This window comes from Genypterus blacodes, unplaced genomic scaffold (assembly GCF_046128005.1).
Source record: "Genypterus blacodes isolate CSIRO-AG114 ecotype Tasmania unplaced genomic scaffold, CSIRO-AGI_Gbla_v1 ptg000195l_1, whole genome shotgun sequence".
Classification (NCBI taxonomy): domain Eukaryota; kingdom Metazoa; phylum Chordata; class Actinopteri; order Ophidiiformes; family Ophidiidae; genus Genypterus; species Genypterus blacodes.
Window position 1 is genome coordinate 1,498,814 of NW_027466995.1, and position 27,024 is coordinate 1,525,837.

Consider the following 27,024-nt stretch of genomic DNA (forward strand, 5'->3'; position numbering starts at 1 on the left):
CCCCCCCGACGTCCCAGCACAGAAGAATATCAAAGAGTGTCCAGAGAGCGAGCCAGAACAGCAGAAGTATTGCTTGTATATTTTTATTTTATGTACAGTACATGTAAAAAAGAAAACAAAAAAAAGTAGCCAATAACATTGACCAACGTGGGCAACAGTAGACAGCCATGTTGCGCATACATGGGAAAGTCCTGATGGCCGTTTCTCTCTCAGGCGTACGTTTTTCTTTAGTTTTTTCTCTCTTTTTTGATGGCGGGGTGGGGGACTTCCCGCTCATCCTCGTGTAAGGCTGCCTCGAAACTTTAGGCCAGGCTTCACGGCGAACAGTCGAACCGCCGATTATCAAAACGGGAGGAGTGCATTTTCGGCTTTTCCTCCCTTCGCCGACGACCGGACGGGCCAGGTTTTCACGCCACATCGAGGGGGCGGAGACTAAGGGGGGTGGGGGCGGAGACAAGTGGAGGCTGCTTGGGGCCGAGCGCGACCGTGTGCAATCTTTAATTCGCCTTTTAATGCAGACCAGACCGTGCCAGACTGCAATGCTCTCTACCTTCACCGCCCCCCTCCTCCTCTTCCTCCCCTCCCTGTTCCAACAGTGCAGCTTTCATCGCAAGAGGTCACTAAAGGTCAGCTTTGCAGTCTGCTGTGCCGGATAACTCAATAACCGCGTGGTCTCGACACGGGCGCTCGCACTCTAGTTCTTCCTTCTCTCGGCAGTTGAATTCACAGTATTCTTACAGCGTTGATTTCTTTTCTCTCTCTCTTCCTCTCTCTCCCCCACAGTCCCGTATAAAGCTTGAGCTGCTGATGCATAGGGTGTTTCGACACTTTTATTTTCTCCAGTGGAAATGATTAAAGTGTGGATCTTCGTCACGAAACCCAGAGAGGAACGCACCCCGAGTCAAAATGCGAGAATACAGTGTACGCAACCATTCACAACAGTTGTCTACTATCAGGCGTCCCCGAATCGTGTCATACGATTAAAATTAAAAGTTCTTGTTTTCGTTTTTTTTTTTTTCTCATCTCCAAGGCCATGGATAGTCAAACCACAAAGACTTTTAAACTCCCCTGCTGCCTATCAGGGCTGTATCTCGCAAAAGTGTTTCAGACAGTGAGCTTACAGCAGGCCACCAAGGTACAGATAAAGTGCTTCTTCTTAACGTGATGCTTTAAATAATTAAAGTGATGTAGAAATGATTTTCAGGATGAAGAGGGTTTAGGGGAATGAGGGGAGAGGAAGGGGAAAGGAAGGCAGGGGGGGACGACATTCCTACGGGTCTCCTAGCAAAGTTAAAAATGAAAATGGAAGAGAGACGACGTGAATCTGGAAAGGATAAAGTTCTGTATAAATACGTTCCACAAAAATCCCAAAACGAATGGCGCAGGGAGGTTTACGGGGATGCGTGCTGCGATCGCTCCCGGGAGCAACCGGGGAACAAACTGTCTGTACTGTCTCTGGATCGGAGCCGTTCACATTATTTTCAGATCCGGAAAAAAGTGAGGATAAGACTTTCTTGTGTCCTTTTTTTCTCTTCCCGGCGGAGCGTGGCACCGTTGAGGGGGTGGAGGAGGGGTGGAGGGGTGGAGGGGTGGAGTGTGCGCCGCCATTTCCCCCCCGTCGTCGTCGTAGGATGGAACAGTCCGAGTTCATCAGTCATGATTGGAATAATGACAGCAGCAGACTGGGAGGTTTGCATGATTGTAGTAGAAAGGTGGACTTAGATCATATTTAACCATTACATATAATAAATACATTCGGGTTGTTGTAGCGTCGTTACTTCGGCTCTATTGAAATGATTAAATTTAGAAAAAAAAAAAAAAAAAAAAAAACACAGGAGGAGGAGGAGGTTGAGTTCAGAGTCGACTGTGAGGCCTGGGCCCCCCTTTTTTTTTGCTCCCTTATCCAGTCTCAACAAACACTCCACCTTGGCGGCCATTTTCCACCAGCCATGTGAAAAAGAAGAAAAAAGGAAGGAGAGAAAAAAAAAAGAAAGAGAGCGGCATATAAATAGTAGCCGTGGCAACCGCACGTACTCCCTCCTGGATCTTGATGACAGAGTCTGAGAATTCAGAAAAACCTTGGAGACCTCTCTCCGGTCCTCGGCCTCTACATAGGAACACGGGAGAGAGAGGGAGAGGGGGGAGAGAGGGAGAAAGAAAGAGAGGGAGGACAGAATAAAGACGATGAGTAAACAGGACACGTCATACATCCTGTGCAGGAATTTTATGTAATTTAGCGGGTGGTGCATAAGGTTCTGCTTTGGGAGTGATGTGGTTCACAGGCATGTCTTGTTACTCATCTGCAGCTGACTGAACTTAACATCAGCTTCTTTTGCTGCCTGGTGAACCGCTGTGCAGCTGACAGAGCAGTAAAGCACTTCCTTTATGAGCTTGGCAAGAAAGGAAAAAGGCCAGATATGAGCCAAAATCAACCGCTTCCTGCGTATATTCTCCTACACAGACCATCTCCTTTCTGTGCCGCTGTACCCGTGGCAGAGTAAACAGGATATTTTAGAGTTGGTTGGCTCTCCCTTAGATAACTCAAAAACAATATTTAACCTTCAGGTGTGCGTGTTCAGGACCTGCTGCTTGGCTACCCACGGTCAACGCAACAGGAAACCAGCCGAGCTTGGCCGACAGTATGACAATGTGTTTCAGTGTTACAGCTGGAACTTAATTTGAAGGTACTTTGGACTGCAATATACTGTACAGTCCATTTGTTGGGTGTCACGGTTCTAAAATTAGCCGAGTGCACTTTAACGAGCTATTCCTGTTGACACGGTAACCTGTAGCACTTCCCTCTTCCCTTTGTCACAGCTGCTTTTAAAGTTTGTTTCAATCATTTGGATCTACACCAATGTAACTATTGCAGAGTAATGAAACCATGGAAAACACACATAAAGACAATAATAAAAGTAGTAAAAACCATTTTAAGGTTCTGTTTGTTGTGAACTAACCTACGTTTCGCAGTGGGAAAGCAGTGACGTAATCTCAGGGCCCATGTGGCCCATGGCCTTAGCTGCATCCAGGATGGCTCTCCTGTACATCCCCTTCTTCCTGCGGTTGAAGCGGGACCTGAAGAACTCTCTGAAGGGCGACAGTTTGGCAACGGAGAGCTGGGAGGTGGTGGGCGAACCGAACCATGCCACTTTCGCCTGAGGCCACTGCGCCTCGCAACTCGCCGTCTCCTCTTTGCGGGTGCCGCTGATGCTCAGGACCCGGGCGGGCCACCAGGGGAAGCCGTGGATCTTCCCCCAAACGATGTCGCCCACTGTCACAGCGTGACCTTCCTCTGTTACGCACTTAGTCATGCTGCGCGTGTGCAGTCGGACGGTAAGCGGCGGTACCGTCTTGCAGTCGTCCCTCGAGGGTACAGAGGATGAGGTCACTGATGAGGTCAGGTCTTCACCGGGTGCCAGGTCGCACAGCTCCGGTGAGGTGCCATCAGAGCTGAAAGACTTGGACTCATCTAGACTGTCACTGCTGCAGACCGACAGGCTAGACGAATCCGCTTTGCGCTTACGGAAGTTGATGAGCAGCGTGAGGTCGCTGTGGCCGCGATCCGCCTCCTCCCCCGAACTCCCCGACCAAAGCTCCAAGGTGTTCTTGGCTTCCCCGGAGTCTTCGGAGTGGGGGAGGCAGGGACCAGGCAGCCTGGGGCTTCGTCTCCTTGTGCCTTCTACGAGTTCTGCCTCGTATTCCACCACGTCGTCCTCGCCTTCTCTCTGAGGTGGTCTCAAGCGGATCTTTGGAGAAGGCAAGTCCTGACCTACGGTGGTGAAAGGCCTGGTCAATTTCAGTTTGGGAATGGACACAGTGAGGCCAGACCTCGTGGCATCTAAAATGTGCCGTTGCTCCCTGGTGGGATCCAAGGATGTTTTCCCATTTTCTCCCAAGCCATTCTGCGCCAGCTGTTTGGGGCAGAACGGCTTGACTGAACCGTGGACTCGCGAGGGGATCTTCATGACCTCTCCCTTGCCCTGCGGAGTGCTGTAGGAAATCTTTATGACGGGACTGTGAGGGATCACGTCCCCGCCAGGGAACTTTTCCCCATCAGGCTCCCCCCTTTTGTCCTTTCTGAGGCGTTTGCTATCGAGGCTAGTGCCATTTTCACGTCTCTTAGTGTCCTTGGCTGCAACAACGTCCTCTTTTCTCGCCAGCTTAGAGGGATTATCCTTATCGTCATCATCACTATGTAGTGCATTCTCTTTTCTGGATGCCTTGGTGTTGCTCATACCGTCTTTGCTGTCCTCGTCACTATTCAGTGTATTCTTACACTTTTCACATAGTACCTGTCGTGGCCGAAGACGGATAGTACTCATGGTCATGCGGCCGGGCTCTCGTGTCCGCCTCTTCTTTCTTTTGATTGGTCGTGGAGGAGGCTGAGGTACCCATTGGCTGTAGCTGTGGCGCACCCATAAGGGCTGAGGGAAGGGGGCTCCTTCAAAATAAGGAGGGTAAGGAGTGTGTCCTGCTGGTACGACGGTGGGTACAGGGCAGGGAGGAGGTTCACTGGGTACGCTGCTTTCAGGGAGCCTATTCTCATCCTTTGGTCTGTGTGAAGCCTGGCTGGGAGACTTAGGAACTGGCTCCTCGGTCAGGAATTCTGGGATTTCACAAGGTGTTTCGGATATTGGGCAGTCCCCAACTTTTGTGGTGACATCTGGTAGACAGAATAGCCCAGTTCTGAGATGAAACGAGAAAGAAAAGCAACAATTAATAAATGAATAACCTGAGTGTGTGTGAGTGCCTCCCTGAGCTTGGTAACAGCATGAACTTTCAACTAGTAAACAAGTCACACCACACATTCATTTAACACATGACAAGCATTTGTTAAATGTTTTGGTTAAGCAATTTCCTCCACAAGAACATTACTGTAATTCCATTCCTATATTTCAGCCAACACATTTCCGTAGCTATGGAGGTCAAGAGCGAAAAAGAAGAAGAAGCCCAAAGTCATTCTGAAAGCGATCTACCAAGGGGGTTTAAATATAAAACTTCTCTGAACCTTTTGTTTTAGTTTCACTGGGCTCACTCTCCTTCTCACCTGTATGCGGAAAATTCTTTAAATGTGGGGGTTGGGGAACAGAGAGCATGCAGGGAGGGTGGGTGTCATGTGCCCTGTTGCCTGAGGCCAGAAAAGAGCAAGAGAGTTTAGGTCTCAGTCTCACTGATATTTACACGCTCTTTTCGCGCCATGGGACCTGCAAACATGTCCACGAAAGGCCCGGTCTCAGGAGTCTTTCAAGAGGTGGCTGGCAGGCAAAGGCAACATGGTTGTGCTGCTGCTTTAGTCAGGAGACAGCAGACAAAGAGACTACAGGATGCCCAAGAACACTCCCCCCCCCTCTCTCTCTCTCTCTCTCCCCAACATCAGACTGAACAAAAACAATCCCATGAATCACTCGGGATTCAGAGATATAGAAAAGGAGCCAGGAGATTTTGGTTTGTTTTCGCATCCGTGTCTACTGTGGGCCTACGTGAGGTTAGATTATTAATTAGTGCACATTTGGGGAGCCTGTCTTTCCCCCCAAGAGGAGAATTTGGCAGACACCTCTCAATTATAGTCTCTCGGCGAGGCCTGTTCCTCTCACTTTTTCAGGCGTGCTCCTTAAAGCAGCTGCATATTATCCTTCACAATGATTGACACAGCACAAACAGTGTTGCCTGTGACAGGAACACACAGTGCCAGTTAAGCACAGTACAAGGACACAGCATATGACCATGATTCAATACGCTTCTTATCGTTTCAACTGTGTGTACATTGCAACTAATATGTGGAGATCCGCTTGAATAATTACACCTTGATGATGGCATAACAAACCCCTGTGGGAGACAATGACAGGAAATGAATCGCAATGAACTGAAAAGGAAGAAGGAGTCAGATTTTGTTAGCGATGAGGCCTGAATTATAGGCCTATTTTAAGTTATTCAAGGACAGCTTTTTCCCATTTGGATGGGTTATTTTCAGGCCTCAGCTTGAGCTCTCTCCCATGAAAAACCATCTAAGCATACGAAGGGGCAAAGCTGGTCCCGATTCTGATTCTGCAGCTCTATAAATAGGCTAAAGCCTGTGTAAGTAACAAGAGCAACACTAGTCCTACACACATGACACACACACACAGAGAGAGCCTGGTAAAACACAAATGATGAATGATCAAATTATACTTTCATACACTTTTTAATTTGGACATGATGGTATTTTCTGCTAACTGGCATAGAAAGGGGTTATATGACAAGTCCAATATGGTCTCTGAATCTCATTAGGGCCATGATCAATTGGAAAGCATTACAGATTTAACACATCAAATCACTCATACCTCTATTCATTATTAATAATTGGCAGAGAGGATGAAAAGTAACTGATTGTGAGGGGGATTATTAGTATATAGCTAATGCACTTCACATCCCTTTGCATTGAATCATCACTCCAGAGAAGAATGCCACAATTTAACAACATTCATTTGACTGAAAGCAGCAAAAACACAAGTGATAAATTAAATGTTGGTCATCTTGGGCCTGAAAACGTTATGGCTGCTCTGTGTTTAATTTGGCTAACAATGAGCTACAGATGAACCTTTTGACATTAGCCATTGTTCAGGAGAAGTCACTAAAAATAAATATACACCTGGGCTACTCTCTTAACGTGCAGCATTTCAACATGATGAAAATATGTATTTTAACATGTCGTAGCGGGATAAAATGGTGATTTTTGCCACTAGCCAGCAAGCTAACAGGGTAGCTACCATTCCAGCTACAATAACCTAGAGTCTTTTGTATGGAGGCCGAGACGAGAAGCTAACCAGCTAGCTCCGGCTTGTTAGCAGATTAGCCGTTAGCTTCGGTTAGCAAATTAATTCCAGAGATAAATATAAAAAGGTTCAAAACAAAATGAAGACTCACTTTTTGTTGCAATCGAGTAAAATCCCAGTGTAGTTCTTTTCTCGGTAGGTCAGCGTCACCACCAGTGTATCGTTAACTATTTGATCGATAGTGACAGGTACCCGAGAGCCGGCCCGCAGCTCGTCGGCCGCAGCCTCCATGTTTCCCGGGGAGAAGTGTCCGGCTCGGCGGTGCTCGATCCCGGCCAAGGGAGCCACGGTCGTGTCGGCGAAAGAACCGTCTCCACCTTCTGTATTGGGAGCACAGGGAGGCTACACCAGGGCATGAAATGACGCCATCACCCCCACCAAGTCAATTACAACAGTGCTGCCACCGCTGACATCACACTCTGTGCTAGACGAGCAGAAATCTCTCAAGACAAGGCCTACCTACCCTTCACTGTCTCACTCTTCAGCTGTTTCACTCCATTCCCTACCATTTACTGGATTTTATAGTAGAAATGTCGGATCATCTCCCTGCACTATAACATTTATACAAAAGAACAACTCTACACTGCACCACACTGGGGAATTACTTACATATAAATGCATTTTACAGTATTTTGCTTGTGATATGGTAATTTAATGAAGTCTGCAAAATTGTTGCTATTTAAAATCCACCATAATATACACATTCAAAAACATCTACAATTTACATTAAAGTACTGCTTGTGCTTTTCTTCCTTTTCTTCTTGCCCTTTAATCGCCCACTGAGGAATATAGTCTGAAATATGGTAAATCTTTTGAAGAGGTATAATTTATTTCTGGATATAGAGTTAGTTAAATTATGAAAATAAATGCCACATTAACTGAATTAAAGCTGATTCGCATTATATGAGCAGTTTCTAACGTATCTGCACCTTTGCGATTCATATACTTCCAAGCCTTATATGATGATTATTCATTTTTACAGTATTCATTGAACATACTATGCCAATGTTTTGAGCTTATTCCCCCACAGAAAATGAATGGCAATAATAATACAGATGGTACCAAACAAAGAAGGAATGAAAGAAATAAAGCACAATAGCATAGGATGGATTTGTAACAGATAAAATCTTTATTTTACAAATACAATCATTATGATGGTAACTTAAAAGAGCTTCTGAACATGGATTTAATGTGTGATTGTATAAAATCCTTTCAGTTGTCAGGGAAACTTGGCTGGATGTGTTCAGTGAAGGCAGTGAAAAGATATTCAGTATCTCTTCCTCTTCTCCTCTGAAACCAGAGTCCTTAACTTCCTCATCTGCCAGTTAGAAAAGGGAAAATAATCAGATCAATCACCTTTTGTTTCAGTATCGATGGCTTGTGTGACATAACAATGATGTGGAGTTCACACCTCTTCTATATCTTGCTCTGCTGCTGTGATCTGCTCTGCAGCTGTGCCCCTGGGATTCCTGTGTCTCTCCTGCATCTTCTCAACAAGGGCATGGATCTGCTGCTCCAGCTCTCGGAGGCTGGTTTCGCTTGGAAATCCACACAGGTCAAATGTCATAATTGAATAGTTTAAGGATGAATATTAGATGAGTTGCTTAGGTTTGTCTCTTGTAATGTCCAATAGTAGCCTACGGCAGATTAAGGATTATAACTTTGTGTTTTCTCTTTATTTTACCAGTGAAGCTATAAATAAGTATTTTGTACAGGGTGTTCTGGATTACTGAACAGTACAGTAAGTAATCATGATTTCATTCACAGGCCTAAAGCTGCACAAGAAGAACAAAGGAAACTGCTGTGTTAGGTGCACAACCTCTGTTCTCCCACTAGGTGTCTCCAGCCATCCACCCACATGAGACAACTGTAGCAGATATGCAAAACACTTAATAAGGCACAAGATTGGGTGAATACTATCCTCCATAAGTGAGATTGAGGGCTTTTACCCAGCTGCACCCATGTGAATCAGGTTGTTCATTTACATTTACATTTACATTTAGTCATTTGGCAGACGCTTCTATCCAAAATAATGTACAGGGGATTTGAATACCTCACAAGCACAAACGTAGTCCTGAGAAAACAAATAACAACAGAACATAGGTGCCTGGAGGGAGGTTTAGATAGAGAGAGGCTTTTGTACAACAATACTACATGTTTATTTATGAAATGACTGAATTAGATTGATGAACTGAATTCAAATATAGACACTATTCCTTAGTGATTGCCAGGTTCAGAACCAACTTACCGGGCCTCCTTCCACTCCTTTTGGGACATGCAGGACCTCTGTCTCAGTAAATTCTGAGGAGGATGATGGCTGCCTCCAAACTCTACATCTGCAGCCCATAAATTAGTTCCTGCTTCCTGCAAGAGAGAAAGAGGGGTCCATTTTTCTCCCATATGTCAGTATAAGTCTTGTACTTAAGTGGAGGTATTGTGTGCATATAGGAAGATATACCACCACAATGTATCCTATAAATAGCCTACAGATGCTGCGGGATACCTGCAACATAATGGCCCCATTGTGTTAGATTACCAAAATGGAGCTGGCATGTACTGCATTTCCCAACACATACTTATATTAATGTGCCTGGTTGAACTACAAACATGTGCCACTCTTCTACTATATGCATGTAAATTCAGCTGACAGTCAAATCACAGGCAATCATAAACATGGTGTGTGTGAGCGTGTGTTTACGAGCTTATCAGTCTTGCTGCTGCTGTCTGATCACTGAGGCAGAGCACTTTATCACAAACACCAGCATCTGTTGCGTGGATCGTCTATTCATCAAAGATGGAAGGACACTGATCCTGGCTATGTTACTCCCTCAACCCCAATCACTGGAATTTCATGATAAACGTCTGAATATGTTCTTCACAGAGAAATTGCTTCAACAAAAATTATTACTGACCTTAGATGACAGAGATGGTACTACACTGCCCCCTTGTGGTAAAGCAGGAAGCCACCAAGTAAATTAAAAAGCCCAGAAGTAATTAAGTTAGTTTATCCCACACACACCTCTCCTCTCCTTTGTCCTCCATCCCTCTTCTGCTTGTATTCCGATATCTTTCTCTTCTGTGTGATCTTGGCTTGTGTTTGCCACTCTTGAAGAGCCAGCTGAGATCTACCAGAGGGCGAGATAATTACTTCACTTTCATTTGCCTAAGCACCGTTTTAACTTCACAATGTGGTGATGAGATTTGGGAAAATGTGATTGTTGTTATTATCTTAACTGATGTCTCTCACTGTCTGGCAAATACCAATTAGAGAAATAATATAGCTCTTTTCTAAAGGATTGTCATATTTCTGTGTTTTAACATGAAGCAGGGAAGTCAGTAGGGTATATATATATATGTATGATACTATACTGATCTGAAAGCTTTATAGCAAAAACAGCAGAAATCCACTTACTTTATTCTGTGCTCAAGAGCGGCTCGTCTCTCATTTATCATAGGCAGGCTCTTTCCTTCTGATCTTTTCCCATGCTTGATGTGAAACGGGGGGAATTCTGGAGTTATGCTGCCCTTGGTAATCTCTTCTTTTCTGACAAATAAATCGAAACAAAATGCTTTATTTTTATCTCTCTCCAGGTCATTGGGTTTCAGGGGAGACAGCCTGGGAGATTTTATCTTCTGGTCTCCTCTGCAGAGAATGTCATTAAAAAGTTTTATGCTGTCGTTGTCCAAGGTACCATGCATTACACTTTGACCTCCACCACAGCATTAATGTTCTCTCCTGAAACATTACAAATTCACCTCCCTTCCTCTGTGGACCATTGCACCAATAACACTTCTTTTTTGTTATATATATAACGGAAGAATTGAATTCGTACCATACACATATTTACTGTTCAGACACAATAGGAGCAAGGAAAGATAGAAGCATGGTTTTTCCTTTCATTTGCACCTCAAAAATGATTGTTTCCTTTTTTGTAAATACCCATATTTACATTCTGACAGTAGGAGGAAGGTGTGATGCCAGGTTTCCATCGCTCTGCTCAGTCTGTCTGGGGTGTGTGCGGCCCAGTTCAGCTCTGTCCAGGAGAATCATCTTTTCTCTGAGCTCCCTGAACCTCTCCAGGTCGTCCTCATCCACTGACTCCTCCTGCTCCTCCACGCTGGACCTCAACATCTCTGACAGCTGGAGTTTCTCCAACTGTGGCAAATCTACCAACAAAACAACATCACAGTTGAAGCATTTGGTGGCTTTGCTGGAAGAATATAGAGTGTATGGCTGATTTTGATGGATTAAACATAAACAACTGTAAATATTATCCAACCTTTGACCAAATGTTGGATAATTAGCCTGAAACACAGTTTGAAAATTAATCGTACAGTTGATGAAAATGGTGTTATTGCTAATGATATCTTCTCAGCCAATTAAGAGGAAATCTTTGTATTGTCTTGGAAACAAATGCAGAGTATAGAATAAGATGGGAGATATCCCCCTGAGGACCGGGGGCCGGCTCTTTGTTAATAACCTTGTAGGATGGGAGAGATAAATGGTCTGTATCAAGGCTCTGCTTAATGTGCAGCAGCAGCTCGTCCTGTGGAGGGCTGTCTCGGGCTTCTGCTGGTGATTAGCAACACACGGCGCTCAGTGACAGAGGCCTCTCGTTTAGAGCCCACAGGTTATCGATCATTTTCATCAGGCTAAAAATATTACACGAGTGGAACCGGGGGGAAAAAAAAGAAAGAAGAGTCATCCGAATGGCACGCGCTGTCTCCAAGGGAACAGAAGTCACACCAGTGAAGTGGAACCAGGACAAGGAGCTATTTTTGAGCTGCACCATCCTTTCTTTGGCAAGAAACCAGCAGATGGCTTGGATGCATTCAGGGGTGGGGTGGGGGGGCACGTGCACACTGAACACCTTGCAGCTGTATTGTGTGTTGCTGGTGGGAAGGCCTTTTATTCACCTGGATTGGACTTCCTGATGCTGACCGGCCGCTCAGCCATGGCGCTCCTCAGGAAATGGAGGATGCACTGGAGCCCCTGGTGCATGATGTCTTGTGGAGGGAAAGTGAGGGGACAGTTCCTCAGGTTGAGACCCCTGAGGCTTATCACATTTCCTATGAAAATAAGCAGAACAGTCAGCGCCACAGAACTCGGTTTACATGCGGGTCTTTGGATTGCATCATATCGTATTTGCCCCTGAGGCTTATCACATTCCCTGATCAACCAGAGGAGGATTGCGTGTAACTGAAAACAAACAATTTCTAAGAGATGAGATCATTTAAAATACTATTGTGTTTTTCTTCATAAACCACTTCTTACTGTCTAAACTTCTCGTTATTAACCCTGGCTCTTCTGAATATCAGCTTTCATTCAGATCTAAAAAGCATAATAAGAAGTGAGGGTTAGTGAAAATGACGAAATATGGAGTGAGTGTGTTAGAAATGACTGAACTACACTCACCAAGCTCTGGTGGAAGCGCTGAAATAGGGTTTCCTTCCAGAAGTAATGTCCTCAGACACCTACATGGAGTAAATCACAGGTTATTGCATGATTACATGAGCTCTTCTGTGTTTATTTTTCCAGAGCATATGTGAAATTACCCCTTGGGTTTACTTGCTACAGGGTCGGAATAACAAAAGGGATATATTTCACAAAAATAGCAGTTTACCTGTGCAAGCCTATTTCTGCAGGGAGCGATGTAATCAGGTTATTTCTGAGGTCCAACCACTGCAGGCTGGGTAAGCTGGAGAACATTGAATCAGGAAGACTGGATATGTGATTTCCTTCAAGATATAAATGCTGAAATCAATACAATGAGATAAAATGTAGAATTAACCAAATGCTTTATGCTTTAAGATACACAATCTGTAGATATAAAGTGCATTACAAAACTATAAATGTCCAAGCTGACCTTCAGTGGTGTACTTTTCAAAATACTTTCAGGAATATGTTCCAACTTTGTTCCACTCAGGAACATTGTCTCCTCCGCTGTGTAATGTCCCTTTGTCTCTCTGTCCCCGTCTGGGAGGTCCACACTGTTTGCACATTCCTGCTCGGTCAGGAGCAGGTCCCGCACCTCCTGTTGCACCCCCTCCTCCTCCTCCTCCTCTGGGGAAGACATTGTCAGAGTGATGGTAAAATGTTTAATGGACACAGGCCAGAGGTCACTTCCGTCGTCGAGGGGACATCGTCTCTGTCTGAAAATAGGAAAGTCCCTGTCAATTTAAGAGCCCATTAAATATTTATCCCCTGTAACGCAGTAAAGTCGACAGTGACTGTGCGACCCTCCTATTAACTCACCCGCGGATAAAGGAACATGGTGTAACTTGCGTGTGATGCAGGACCTTGTTTACGAGAAAATCGACAAGAAAACAACTCAAAATGTCAAGCGAACTCTTAGCTACACGTTTTTCGACTGAGGCTTCATAACCATAGTAACCAGCAACGTAAACTACGGCGATTGTAGGTGGCCAAACAATGCGAATCGCGTTAGACTTTTTAGTAGTTGGCCTTTTAAGTAACACAAATAAATGTTTGTGCCATAGTTTATGATTTAATCTGAAGTTTTTTTTATTGTGATTCAGTTGAAATTAACTTCATGTTCAGTTGTGTCCAGTTTGTAAAGTGTTGCAAGTACGTCAATTTACCATACACACGTAAGCACGAGTGTCACTGTATCACAACTCTCACCTGTCAATGCAGCCAGAATACCAAAATAAAACTTCCCATTTTGACTTTGACGTATATGAGTAAAAACAAAGTCACAAATTAATTTAGGTAATTATCATCATCATCATCATCATCATCATCATCATCATCATCATCAACTAATTCTGGGAGTTAAGATTTCAAAGGATGCTGACTTTCTCTTATGCAGTCATATGTTACAAAGTAAAACCATTCAAACGGGAAATGTAGCTAGAAAATCTGTTAAATTACCATTGAACAAAAACACTTTTGAAATTACAGAATCTGCACAGATCTGCAAGAATAAAGAGGATACATATGCGTTTAAAATAAAATTTCACTTTCTTCACTATAAAAGCTTCATTCTAAAATGGTGATTCTACGAAAACATCCATAGACATGTATTACAAAAAAGATACACAAACGGGGCGATATGAAATTAACAAACCCAAAGAAATGGACGGTTATATTTTTTTTAAAGTAGAAACGAATGGTAAATGTGTTTTTATAGTGCAGATTTTAAGTGACAAATCTTTGCTTTTTGTGCTTTTAATTTGTAGGGTACCACAGTGTCACTTCCGACTTTTCTTCGCTTAAAACGTCTACCTTGTCACACCTCTCACTCTCAGCCACACAAACATACAGTAAGTCTCTCGGTGTAGCTGGCAGACTACGGAAGACAGCTGATTCGTCCCCGGTACCGTAAGATCAGCCGAACCTCAACACGATCAGTATTTGTTTAATTTGTTTCCAGTCCGTCCGTACCTGCTACATTCGCTTTCTAGAGACTTTGAGTCGCGTTGCTCTAAATTTGGCGATATCAAATAAGGGGGATAGCGCGAAATAACAGGCAGGGTTTGGGTGAAATGTGTGAGTATTCATAGTTATTTAAGGAGGTGGAACAACACTGAGCTGTAGTTTCTCTTCCAAGAGGCGAGGAATGCAATCTGAGCATCAATGTTTCACTGGGGCAAGTGGAAGAAGAGGATGGGAGCCAATAGTTCTTCAAAGAGACCAGTTTTTGACGAGAAGGAGGATGGTAAGTGAGAGAAAGTATGATGTAAATTCACCCCAAAAATTGTCATATTCTCTTGCAACTGTCTTTTATGCTGTCTTTAAATCACCAGACTGCAGTATTTCCAGAGTTTCCCTCTGATATTGAGGCTAAGGTTGATATTTCGAGTAGGAAAACACATGTTGACATTTAATCAATGGTCAGGCTGCAAGGTCTTTCTCCCAAAAGAGGGAGTGTATTGTATTTGTGATTGTGTCTGTCCATTGTTATTATCCAGATACATTAAAACAAAAAGTAAACACAGATTTTGGTTTTTAATCTCAATACTTTCCCCAAAGTTTCACATCCAAACAATCTTATGGACATATTCATTAGAATGAAGATACAACATTCAAGCATGTAGTTTAATCTAATATGATTTACAATGTTTATATTGTGTTTAATAGTGTGTTTTATATGATACAGCTATATTTTTTGTACTTTCCTGTCATTTGCAGTCATTGTATGGTGTTTTTTATGTGATGATGCATTTCATTTCTCTGGTGCGACTCCCTAAATATGGATATAAGGAATTACAGGCATTCAACAAAAGCTGTTTTTATTGGAGGGATTAAGCTGAACTTCCTCCTAGCAGACGGCTGCTCACTCTGAGTTTTATCACCCAGCTCTAAAATATTTCACTTTTTATCTCACAGTTTCCCCCCAAATAGCACAACATCATATACATTCACAGCATATAAAAGTTTCCAATCCAAACTGAACATTATCTCAAACCTCATCACGGCGGAATTACGATAATAAAAAAAACCAGCAGGTGCTCATACTGTGAGAAAATGTCTTCACTCTGATTGGACTCTTTGAAATATGAATTATAGAAGACATTAATTAAGAGAAGATACGTGTCATGCATGGAAGTACTGTTAATTTATGATAGCTGTCGGTGTGTGTGTGTGTGTGTGTGTGTGTGTGGGGGGGAATAAGCCTCTTAGAAGTGCACCAAATGGGCTCATCATTTGATAGACAGAGTCATCTTCATCTTCGGCGTGCTCACTAAGTGCTGGCAAAACTTGAGTAAATGAGGTCATATCACTGCAGGGATGCGGTCATATGGTCTCGTCCCTGTTTGTCTGTGTTAGTGCATTTCTTTCTGCATATTCATTTACTCCACTAACCTAATTAATCTCACACAAGTTTTGTCAATAGCCTAAAAGAGAAAGCGCCCAGACAAGATCTCTATCGAGGGGTTTAGGGGGAAGAGTAATCTGTGCAACTTCCAACCTTTTTGTCGCAGCTTGACCAAAGCCTCCATTCACCCGAGTGTGTTAAGGTTCAGAGTGATGCACAGGTGTCGTTTTTTACTGTTGCTTCAGCCCCACAGGTGATTTAATGGAGAAACCTTGAGACTTAGAGCGCCTGAACCTTTCAAGGCTGACACGGTCTTTCTCCACAGTTGGCGCAGAATATGAAGGGAGTCCTTACTTTCTTTTATTAGTATCAAATTAGCCATCAATGCCCTCTTCGCCATAGAAACAGTATAACCACCGTTATGGTTTAATGTTGCGAAGGTCTGCTGGGTTCTGAGGTGCAAAGGGACATAGTTAAGTTATTCTGTAGTTGTATTTTTTCAAGTATTTCATCTTTATGCAGCATGTATGGAGTAAAGTTGGTGTTGACTGACTGACTGGCACATGCATTGAAGAGACACAGCGTCAAGGCCTGATCAACCTGAGCGTGAAAAGCTTATGCAAAGCTGATCCTCCCTGGTTTATTGTCTGAATAAAGCAGCTGCTTCATACACATTTTTCAAAGAGCCACCGAGCAGTGATAACACTCTGGCACACTATTATGCACTGCGCTGTGGACGGTGAGTTAGTTTGATGCAGACAGGAGATGTCTCCTGCTGTCTGACGGGTCTCTTAGAAACAGTGCCTCCTTCCCTCTTAGAAAATAGCACATTGCCCACATCAGGCAGCAATATTGGAGCGGTTTTGGCTCGAAAAGCCTACAAACATAATCAAGTGGTCAGGTTGATGTCCAAGCGTGTCTGCCAAAAGGGCTTTTTTTGGCAGATTGGTTGATAAGCAGATGAAGGCTGTGGAATTGATTGAGGTGCACATCCTGCATGTTGCTCTGCGTCACTTCTCTCATCGAAATTCAGCAACAACAGTGTTCACAGTGAGAAACTGGCGAGAGAAAGTCATAGTTCTACCTCTGCACATCTCTCCAAATGATGGGTTACTTGATTAGCTGACAGTTTGGCAGCACATTGGGGCTTTGGTAACTTTTGAATGTGATTATTAGAAAGAAAATAGATACAAGCCTTAGTTGCTGCACGGCTTTGGCGCCAGATATGCTCGGCAAAGTTGGAACCCGCAGTTGAAGCTGATTGACTGACAGTAGAGGGACTGTTTAGTCGAACTGCGATCCAAACCCCAGACAAAGGAGCACTTTACTGTCTCCACACTGATGTGAAGTGGGAACAGCACCAGCTTTTCCCTTTTAAAAGAAGGCATTTGTATTGAATGTGCTACAGTATTCTGGGAAGAGTGAAGAACTAACAAAGGCCTGCTTTAATTCATGTGCATGGGCTTGATGAACTGGTTATTTTTGGTGCAAAGGATTTTCCAAGAACCCCAGACATGTGCGTGTGTGTGCTTGTGTGTGTTTGTGTGCGGAGACTTTGTTAATTGTGGTGTCTGTTGTTGTATTGCTGTTTGTATTTGATCATCCTCAAGGCAAATTCCCACTTCTGTTGAGAGCAAGATTTATTTTCTTGTGCAGGTGCTTGTGTGTGTGCGTCTGTGTGCGTGCGTGTGCGCCCGCCTGCCTGAAGTGTGCGTGTGACTACTCTTCCTGTCAAGGATAAGTGTATGAGGCAATGAAAGCAGATTTGGTGGGGGATAAAGATAGATGTAGAGAGAGATGGCTGATTACTTGCACTGAATACTGAGGCGCTGGCTTTCTTTCATCTCAGACTCAGTTTCTCTGTCTCCCTTTATTCGTCTCCACTCTGGCCGCCTGCAGCTACTGGCCTGTTGCCACAACAGAGGGCTGCTGTAATTGGCCTTACTAGTAATGCAATAGGTGAAGGAATACGCCGGTCTTCATATTGCGGTATCAAATGTGGCCACAGTTCAGCTTGTTCAGCTTCTCCCTCGTGTCATGTTATGCTCTTAACACTAAAATGCACAACTGGTCGTTCTCAAGATACTGTACCGTGGGAAACGAGACGCAGTCAGATGGCGCCGTTTACAATTTACATTTATACTCTATGTAATGTATGTCCTGATGCGTTTTCCAGAAGTCAGGCTGTCACAATGAATCGATTAGATGGTAAAGTTCTTATCCTTTGGCAGAATGATGATTTATTTTTGGATCTGGAATTTGAAATTTTAATTCTCTGCTACAGTAAGAACCAGTCAGAGTATTTACAGAGGTGACTCAAAGTCTTGGTCCTGTTCCAATGAAAAAGAACACCATTTTCTCTGAGATAAGTTGAAACTCGGTATGCAAAATCAAAGTGTCACTTCTTATAAATATGGAATAATCAATGCTAGTTGCCAATTATTTTTGTCAGTTTCAACTTACTTGAGAATTTCTTTTATTTGAAGCCACATCTATACAAATGTAAATGTTGACTACTTGAATAATGTAAATCTGTAGACTTTGCGGTCTGATTTATGAGCTCTCAGGCCGTCTGTCTCGCGTTGATTGACATGATTGGATCACAGCTTTATAGCTCTGAATAGCACTTGGCCGCTGTAGCTCTTGTTTTGATAAAGTTATTTTATATTATGGAGTCACGTCTTGTCATAAACAGTACTTCCTGGAATAAAAAGCTATTTGTTACATAAACTGGATCAAGGTTCTTAAAACCAGAGCTCTGATCACAGATGACAGAGTTTTTATTTGAATTCATGGAGCCTATAAGTATTGGTATCGGCTGTATTAAAGGGAGATCAAATCATTTTTCACTAGGTGGGTTCTCCACAACCCCGGCTTCATATACGATGCAGCGTGTCATAAAAAATCAGTTGACTGCTCCTCACACATACTTTTTTGTCCACTTTTCCAATCTTACGTAACCTTGTTTGCTTGGGGTTATGTGCAGGAGATGACAGTTGCGGCGGCTCGTGTACCGCAGTGAGGGAGCCTTCAAAGAGATGAACGCAGCTTGATGCTGGGATGAAAACAGATGGAAGAAAGGTTGCTCACTTGCTGTGTGTGTGCGTGTGTGTGTATGCGTCTTTGTGCTGATTTCATGCAGGGAATGAAGGATTAGGACATGGAGATGCATTTGAAGTGTGTTGGTGGAGTGTCTTCATGAAGTCTCTCACTCCTGCAGTGTCTTTTGTCTCACACCTGTGTTTATGTGCCGTCTCTACGGGGACCGGGCAGACTGGGGGAGTTTCATTGTCTACCCCTCAAATCTGCTCGCCATTTGGCATTAGGAAGTGATGGACTGGATCGGATGAGAGGAGCATCTAATAAAGCAAACACACTTACCTGTCCACACCTTTCCAGCAGTTGCTAAATGTGTGCGATTTGTGACTCTCTGCGGTGCAGTCCTGTTGCAATTGGCTGTATATTAGTGTTTTAAGCTTCCACCTGCATTTCGCTCAGTCCTCACAGCTTTGATTACTGAACTGGATTCATGGCAGAGGGAATAGAAGAGAAGCGACACACTTTGCTTTGGCAAATCCTATGGGAGGCCTGAATTAAACTGTAAGTACATTTTTCCCCGAGTTCACAAACTAGAAGATTGGCGACCTCGAAAGAGTTTTGATTGCAATTTGCGTAACAAACTCGTGTAAAATCTGTGTAGTGTGTTTCCTATTTATTGTGCACAGTATTTGTGTGTGTGTGTGTGTATTGAGCAAGGCTTATCTGCAGCACATTGCATTTTATTTGGCAACCAGGCCAGACATTGTTGCTCAATCGGTTGCATCGTGTCTATGCCAGACATGTTACTATTTTTGAAGAATCGTGCTCGGAGAAAGAATGTGTGTGTGTGTGTGTGTGTGTACCCTAGTTCAATAAACAGAATATCTAATACACACGATCTGCCATCTTATTTCAGTGATTACTTGTAATTTTCAGCAAACTTGTAAACATGCACATCATCCAAACCAACAGGACTTCTTCCCAAAACCCCTAAATGTAAAGATCGGCTCACTTCTTAGAGGAGCTCATGCAGAAAGGAAAATGATTCGGTTTCTAAATAACGTAGAAAAACCGAGATGGTCTGAAAAGGAGTAGGATGGAGAGAAGAGAACACCTCCATCGCCCCAAACAACACATGCTCATTTGCATCAGTGCGTATTTAGCTCACATACACAGATATACAGCACATATCCACCTACACCAGCGTCAGAATGAAAGCAATTTAAAAAAGGAACTGCATGATAAGTAAATAAATCCATGAATCCTCTCTGATATTCATAGTTTAGATTAAGAAGCGTTTCTGTTCTTCTGATTGTGTCGGCATGTTATATGTAGGGCTAACGTAACGCTGGGATTGGCTTTATTTATGGCTAGCAGAGGTTGAAATTTTTGTCTGGCTGCTATTTGTAACTGTGAGAGAATGAGGTCGGAGGAAGGTGACTCTCCTCTTCGCATTACGAGCAGAGGACAGACAGGACAGGACGGCCAGTCTGTTGGCCGGCGTCTTTGATGTCAGAATTGCACCCGCCACCCGCCGCCGCCGCCGTGCTTCCCACAGGAGCGTTGAGCTCACTGGTGTAGCCAGAGGGGTTTGTCACACTGACAACCACACACACACACACACACACAGATTTACTCATACGCGGAATACTCGCTCGCTGTATGGCCTTGGAAATGTGACACTATTAAATCTGACAGTGGCTCCTCCCTTCCAGCTGCCCAGTAATCCCTCAGGGAGAGAATATGCAAACAACCCTCCGTCAATTCATAGGTCAGAGGTCTATTTAAAAAAAAAAAAAAAGAAACCCCACTCTGCTCCCTGCAGGTGAGGTATGTCTCAGATTGGATGCAGGGAAAATAGAAGAAGTGTTGCGCAACAGTGATGGTTGGTGGTTTTGTAATTGGGGTTTGAGCTCAGGCATCATGCGCACACACACCTGACTGCTGAACTGAATATACAGCGCTGGTGCTTGTCCTAAATACCTGTGAGGACTAACAGAAGTCAGGTGTATCTGGGTCAGAACGCCGCGTGTCCTCACTTTGCCTCGACTCGGATCTGTAGAGGGGAGAGAACTAGGCCACAGCGTCCATTTCCCCTCATGTTAAACACTCAGTTTAAAGCGATGTCGTCCATGCAGCTGACCTCATACATCTTGATGTTAGGATACTCTGGACCACACGTTTTTTTTGAGGTTTTGTCCCCTCAACATTGTAGGTGCGAGCAGTGACGTTTAGATGAGATTTAGTCCAAGTGCTCTGGTCTTAAGTGACAGTATGACAACTTTCCTATCATTTGGAATGTTTTTAATGGGATCTGTGCCATTTCACCTCTAAATTCTATGCCTAAAACTCTCTTACCTTCTCTTTAAGTTGGACGTGATCATACGCAGATTACACAATCTTAATTTTCTTGTTTTCTATCACCGGGCTACCTTACCTCCTGCAATTTTAAAAATAGATCCTTAATGTTTCCCTCTGTGAACAGTCAGAAGGTTAATGTGGCTCTTTAACCCTGAAGCATCTCTGCACCAGGGCACGTCACAGCCAAGTGGTGACTTCAGTTCCCACAGGAGATGCAGGAGGCCGGTGGAGGTGATGATGATGGTAGTAGCAGGTGAGGGCGATGAAGCTTTTGCTTTACCATCAGCTTTAATGATCGTATCACGGCCGAGCTGCCTGTCGACCTTTGAAGGGTCTGACTGCGCCGTCCCTTAATTCCGTTGCTTTTTCACCGAGGTAACTTAACACCGTGCTGCAGCACTATCTTACAGTAACACTGATGTGCAGCATAGACAATCTATACGACTCGTCTGACCCCCGGTCATGTGCAGTTTTGTCTAAGGTCAACGCTGTGCTTTCTATATGTTTTATTAATGAGACCAAACATGATGAATACACTATTTTCCCCATGCTTGTGTAGAAGTTGTGTATGACAGTGAATTAATCATGTCAATGCAGGGACTAGGAGATGATGACACACACACACACACACACACACACACACACACACACAGGCACACATTGCCATGGTAACCTCAGAAGTTTCCACATGGTCCAGATGATGATTCTTTGTGAGAGAGATGTGCTGTGCGAGAGTCCCCCGTGCTGCAGTGCAGAATTATCCTCTGAAGTGTTCTTCTTCTTGCTCCCTCTTTGTCTTGACAGCTTTTAGATGTACAATACAGCCTCCTGGAGTGATTTCCCTGTGTAAGAGGTCCAATTTCACATCTCCTCTTTCATACGCAGCAGCACGGCTCCTTGTTTGTGAAGATTTACTTGGCATTTGCGAAGCTCTTGCTCATGCTTCTGTCAACTTTACAAGCATGGAATACTTCCACATCCTCAGATAGGAACGTCATTATTATATTCTGATATACTGCAGTTTTTGCTTATTATTTGAGTTGAGTAGAAAGAATTGGTGTTAAACAGGCTGTCCATTACCTTACATTACAAGTTAAAGCTGTGTACGGCATGCGTGTGCAGCTGTCCTGTGTTAAAGCATAGGGTGGACAATGCATGTTGCAGTGTCGGAGCCAATCAACTCTTTATGAGACGGCTGATTGGCTCTGCTGTGACAGAGAAGGGCAGAGCGAGGAACAGATGAAGACCTCTAATATAAATTGCATATCAGATTATGTGCCGAGCTACATTTTTTTTTTCAACCACTTTAGGACAGATGGGCAAGAAATGAATTTCGGCGTTGAAAAGGTAATGAGAGAGCAGAGTTAAAACACGTGAGTATTATGCCAAGTCTGCGGAGCGTAATGGGAGAGAATGTGGATACCAAAATACACAGACTGACCTCCCAGGGAGAAAATCAGGGGTTTTCTATTGGTTGACAATGAGGGAATCCAATAATCCATGGGTAGGATCTGCACAAACATGGGATCTGTACCCTCATTGATCATTCTTGAGACATAAGCGGTTCAAATTTAATCAGTAACCTTAAAATAAAGGTATAGAGCATGTACCAGTTGTTTTTGAAAAGCGCTCCATCACATTAGTGTGTGTGTGTGTGTGTGTGTGTGTGTGTGTGTGTGTGTGTGTGTGTGTGTGTGTGTGTGTGTGTGTGTGTGTGTGTGTGTGTGTGTGTGTGTGTGTGTGTGTGTGTGTGTGTGTGTGTGTGTGTGTGTGTGTGTGTGTGTGTGTGTGTGTGTGTGTGTGTGTGTGTGTGTGTGTGTGTGTGTGTGTGTGTGTGTGCTGGAGGGCGGGTATACATACACTGCAACAAAAACGGCTAAATCAAGCGTTAATGGCTGCTTAAATCTTCCAGTAGCCTGCCCCTATTGTATCATAATAAAGGCTGTCCACTGGGTGATAGACGTAAACCTCTCAGGGTAATAACCGCTCGCGCAAGGAGAGTCAAAGACGACGCAACCACACACGTGCATATTCACCCGCAGGGATTGTCAACTCACTATTGGAATTGAATGCAGTGTTGCTCTGGCACACCCTCTGTGCGTTCCTCCCCATCCTCGTCCAATTATCAGTTGGGATCTGTCGCCCAGAGTGTCACGCCTGTGCAGACAATGAGCTCCGTAGCGCTCATAAGTATGCATGAGGCGCTCTGTTTAGAGAGCTCGCAATTAAGCCGTATTAGTGTTGTAGTGTTCTCGGAGAAGATGATGATGATGATGGCGGCGGCCCGCTCGGTGATGATAGTGATTTAAGTAAACAAATTCATCAAATGCGGCCTTTGGCACGTTTGCAGAGGCATGTTAGTGTCATGTGTGTTTGGAAGTGAAGACAGAGGAATGGCAACATGTATTTGTCACAAGCAGCCATGATGCAAACTACAGCGACTCACAAATCCTAAAGCTTAATAGGGAAACGCCTTTTTTTCCACCCTGGCAGCAGCTCCGTTCTGTCTTTGCCACTTCCAAGTATTGTATTTGGAAATCGAACCGTGTTACACTGGTGACATCTGTCTTGACCCGTTGTTTCCAACTGTACCAACATATGTAGTTAAAAGCTGTGTATAAATAAAACATGCTGCTGATAGCTGACAGTCATGCAGCCTTTAATGTGAGTTTGTTCCTCCTATGCTGCAATGAGAGTCGCATCAATAAAGATCAAGAAGCGTCCGTGTCATGTTGGGCGCAGGATGACCTATAATCAGCATTCGGACCCTTCGCTCTCAGGAAAAATGACGAGGACCAATAGGAAGGTTGTGTTGTATTCAGAGTAAGTCCGGGTTGTACGTCTGGCATTTGATAGGAATGCTCGGTATCATAGATCTGCTGCTCTGCTCGCTGGTAGCTTTACAACGACAGAGCATGAAATATGCCTTACTACTATAATGAAATATTCATTAATCACATGGGGGGGAGGAGGGGGAAGCTCTCTGTAAAGGGTACAGCTTTTTATAGGCCAGTTCTTGCAAAGATCTTAGTTTCACTATGGAAAGTTAAGTGTCACTTGTACTCGTACGATGATCCATCTCATGTAAGGACACTAAAGCACCACAATGGGAACTTGAGCAAGGCACCCTCGCCCCCTTTTGTCACATCCAGGGGTGTCTGGGCTGCTGATGCTGTAGAGCTGCAGAGCGTATGTGTGCTTATATACACAGTGTATGCAAATGAGGGAGGGAAAAAAGCCGTCAGCAAAATCTGCCAAATAGCTGGAATTATAGCTGATAATACAGAGCAGCGGCTTAGGACACAGGACCGGGCAGGAAGCAGAGGCACGGTCTCAAAACACACAACAGGAAGGGATCGATGCTAGGAGGTTTTTTGATCCTGGTCCAATGCGTCTGTCCACACAGAGTGTATTCACTCAGTGTGATTTGATGGCAGAGTTACACTGGTTATACTGCGATCTGCATTTTTGGAATTTGCTTTTGGAGATCTAAGCCAAGCTACTTTACATTTTAAAAGGGTCGGGGCCTTACCCTGCTTTGATGTGTCTGATTTTATATGCGGATGTTTCAGTGTCCAGATTTATATTTCAGCTTTATAAAGCCAAGTTGAGGATTTATGGGGTGACAGTTTTGCTGGGCATCAGAGCAGTAATATCCATCTACACTACACTATATTATCTAACAGTTTGTTTATGTAAAAACATTACGTAAGATTGCAAAAGTGGCTTTAACATTTATCTTTACATTCCCACCTACGATAAACACAGATGGATTTTCTATTTCTAACAATAATGTGAATAAGAGTAGACATTCTGAAGACACCATCTTTTCTGCTTCAGCACTTCAGGGTCAATTTACGGAAACTAAACACTGAGTTTGAAAGTGCCAGAGATGCATTCTGGGTTGTCGACTCTGCAACTTGAAAGATTTGGGGTAATGTGCATTTTCTTGTCTAGTTATTTGTTTGAGGCAGTTGGTATGAGTGTGAGAAATGAAATCTGTTGCCGTGTTCCGAGGCTTCAGCAGCAACATCTGGCACAACAGCGCACCTCCTATCAGACCTCAGCGCTTTTTTACGACGTGAACGGAATGAGCGCGGGGCTCCATGGATCCATCATATTAAGTGGTATCGTGCCGATCAATGCTCTCCAGTTCCACAGATATCCAGGGTATTGGGTTGCCCCCCTATTAGGACGGTGCTTAGTCTCTTTTACAGTCCTTGGAAGCCTCCCCCCCCCCCCCCCCCCCTGGCTAAATGCAGCCATTGTAGGTGACAGTGGAGCAGTATCACTGGTCCCCTTCATCGATCATGGTGTGATTCCACTCCAGCTGGATATAGCCTCTTTGGGGAACCCTGGCTGAAACATGAAGTCACATAAAGGAGAATTCCATGTTGTGGCTCATGGTTTTGATTTGTACATGACTGCATCAATACTTAATCTGCAACTCCCTTGATGGTTTTGCATCAAATCTAGTTGAATTTCACTCATTCTCTTTACTCGATCATTAGACTGGTGACATATGTGTTTCAGAGCTGATTACATTCTGGAGAGCGCCCGGGGATTTGATGACGCTCACAACTCAGTTTCCACTTTATGCTCATTTGTCATTTGTCAACAGAAACGACTGATCTAATTTTGACTACAACAACTCCAACATTCCTCTAATTAAAGTAAAATTCCAGCTCTGTAAGGTGACATACAGTATTTCTTACCGAATACTCAGTTTTACGCAGAGGATGACATCATCGATACCTAAACTGCAGGTACTTGTGAGATGAAGTCATACTTCATCAGCGTGTGCACTCTTTGATAACTTTCCAACCCGCCTCTTCCTCCTTTGTGCCGGGAGCAGAGAGACGATGATGGTGATTAATAAAGAACGTCTCATGAAAATTACATCATCTCAGGATTCATAATTAATGACAAAATATGACAATGTAAACCTCACCGCCTCCGACTCGATCCATATTCATATTCATACATTTAAGATCATTGTTGTTGTCAACATGGTCTTCCTGCTCCGTCTTTTGGTAAATCCCGGCTGTTAATTACAAAATGAATACTGCAGATTCCTAATCTAAAGGATTGATAGCATAATGTCTTTTGGTTCGTCTTTGCTTTGTAGGACGTTTCAAGTATTGCCTGGAAAGTTTGTCCCCAGACCCCAAACGCTGCATTTCCCCCAGTGTTTCTGTCAAGGTTAATGATCCTGTTGCATAATGTATTTTTGCGCTCTTGAAGGTGTCCTCAATGCTTCCTGGTTGTCCTCTCTTGTGCAGCCGTTGCGCTTTAAAAAGTGTCTGGAGTCTTAACTGCTGCGATTACAGAAATGAATCACCGCCATCTTGTATGATCGGACGTTTCACACACACGTGCGCTTTGATTCCGCTGCTGTACTTCATCACACAACGTATGCTTAGTAGACAGTTTACCCTCTCTGTTATGTACAGAGTGTATTGTAATGCACTGACGTACGGAACAATCAGAGCTGAAAATAACACGGCTGTTTATCATCCGTAAGTGATGATACCGCTTTTTGCCAGAAATACATTTTACTTTGACGTGTAAATACTATAAATCTTCGTGAATCATCCTCCTGTGCTGCTGGCGCTTTCAATAGGAATGTGGAAAGCCACTGAATAAAAGAGAGGACCGGCGTTTGCCCCCGAGGTACCAATACTAAGGTTATTGGCTTGTTCCTCTGAGCAGTGCCTGTCATTTGTCAGCGCAAGACAGATTTGCAAACAGTTCCATCTCCCGTCATACCTGCAAAACGCTCGTAACCCCCCAGGGAGCAACACTGCTGCTGCTGCTGCTGCTGCTGCTGCTGCTGCTGCTGCTGCTGCTGCTGCTGCTGCTGCTGCTGCTGCTGCTGCTGCTGCTGCTGCTGTCTCCCAAACATGCTTATCTCACAGTGAACGGACCTTAAATATTGTAAGGGTGTTTGTTAGGCCAGTGTGATACCGAGTAGTGAGGGGCAGTTCAAGGCAAGCGTACAGATGAGGTAAAAAAAGACGCATTTTGAT

General features: G+C 43.9%; 3 protein-coding genes across 4 annotated transcripts in view; 1 reads left to right on the forward strand and 2 right to left on the reverse strand.

Moving 5' to 3' along the window:
• Nucleotides 1-250: 250 nt before the first annotated feature.
• Nucleotides 251-7,302, reverse strand: pwwp2b (PWWP domain containing 2B). 2 transcript variants are annotated; one of them, XM_076169334.1, is made up of 3 exons: nt 6,904-7,302; nt 2,962-4,686; nt 251-2,107 (listed from the first exon to the last, which is right to left on the reverse strand). In XM_076169334.1, exons 1-3 carry the CDS (start codon nt 7,041-7,043, stop codon nt 1,900-1,902), a joined length of 2,073 nt encoding a protein of 690 aa, XP_076025449.1. In that variant the 5' UTR covers nt 7,044-7,302; the 3' UTR covers nt 251-1,899. The 2 variants fall into 2 exon arrangements, with proteins under 2 accessions (XP_076025449.1, XP_076025450.1); XM_076169335.1 differs by having other exon boundaries at nt 2,000-2,107; nt 2,958-4,686; nt 6,904-7,301.
• A 715-nt stretch (nt 7,303-8,017) lies between these two features.
• Nucleotides 8,018-12,943, reverse strand: LOC143015331 (uncharacterized). Its single transcript, XM_076169284.1, has 9 exons — nt 12,680-12,943; nt 12,437-12,567; nt 12,229-12,287; nt 11,730-11,882; nt 10,763-10,979; nt 10,225-10,356; nt 9,832-9,937; nt 8,224-8,385; nt 8,018-8,130 (listed from the first exon to the last, which is right to left on the reverse strand). The coding sequence occupies exons 1-9, from the start codon at nt 12,887-12,889 to the stop codon at nt 8,080-8,082; spliced, it is 1,221 nt and encodes a 406-aa protein (XP_076025399.1). The 5' UTR covers nt 12,890-12,943; the 3' UTR covers nt 8,018-8,079.
• A 1,146-nt stretch (nt 12,944-14,089) lies between these two features.
• stk32c (serine/threonine kinase 32C) overlaps nt 14,090-27,024 on the forward strand; it is a 50,965-nt gene continuing 38,030 nt past the window's right edge. The window contains exons 1-2 of the mRNA XM_076169338.1: nt 14,090-14,152; nt 14,389-14,494. Of these exons, the coding sequence (XP_076025453.1) occupies nt 14,413-14,494 (82 nt within the window). The 5' untranslated portion in view covers nt 14,090-14,152; nt 14,389-14,412. The remainder of the gene's footprint in view (nt 14,153-14,388; nt 14,495-27,024) is intronic.

Excerpts from the sequence above, each read along its gene's own strand:
- pwwp2b (XM_076169334.1), bottom strand. The coding sequence starts at position 7,043 with ATGGAGGCTGCGGCCGACGAGCTGCGGGCCGGCTCTCGGGTACCTGTC. Across the intron at positions 4,687-6,903 it reads TTACTCGATTGCAACAAAAA|AACTGGGCTATTCTGTCTAC; the intron begins GTGAGTCTTCAT and ends GTTTCATCTCAG. Across the intron at positions 2,108-2,961 it reads CTGCTTTCCCACTGCGAAAC|AGGCCGAGGACCGGAGAGAG; the intron begins GTAGGTTAGTTC and ends GTTCCTATGTAG.
- LOC143015331 (XM_076169284.1), bottom strand. The coding sequence starts at position 12,889 with ATGTCTTCCCCAGAGGAGGAGGAGGAGGAGGGGGTGCAACAGGAGGTG. Across the intron at positions 12,568-12,679 it reads TGAAAAGTACACCACTGAAG|CATTTATATCTTGAAGGAAA; the intron begins GTCAGCTTGGAC and ends TATTGATTTCAG. Across the intron at positions 8,131-8,223 it reads CAGAGCAAGATATAGAAGAG|ATGAGGAAGTTAAGGACTCT; the intron begins GTGTGAACTCCA and ends TCTAACTGGCAG.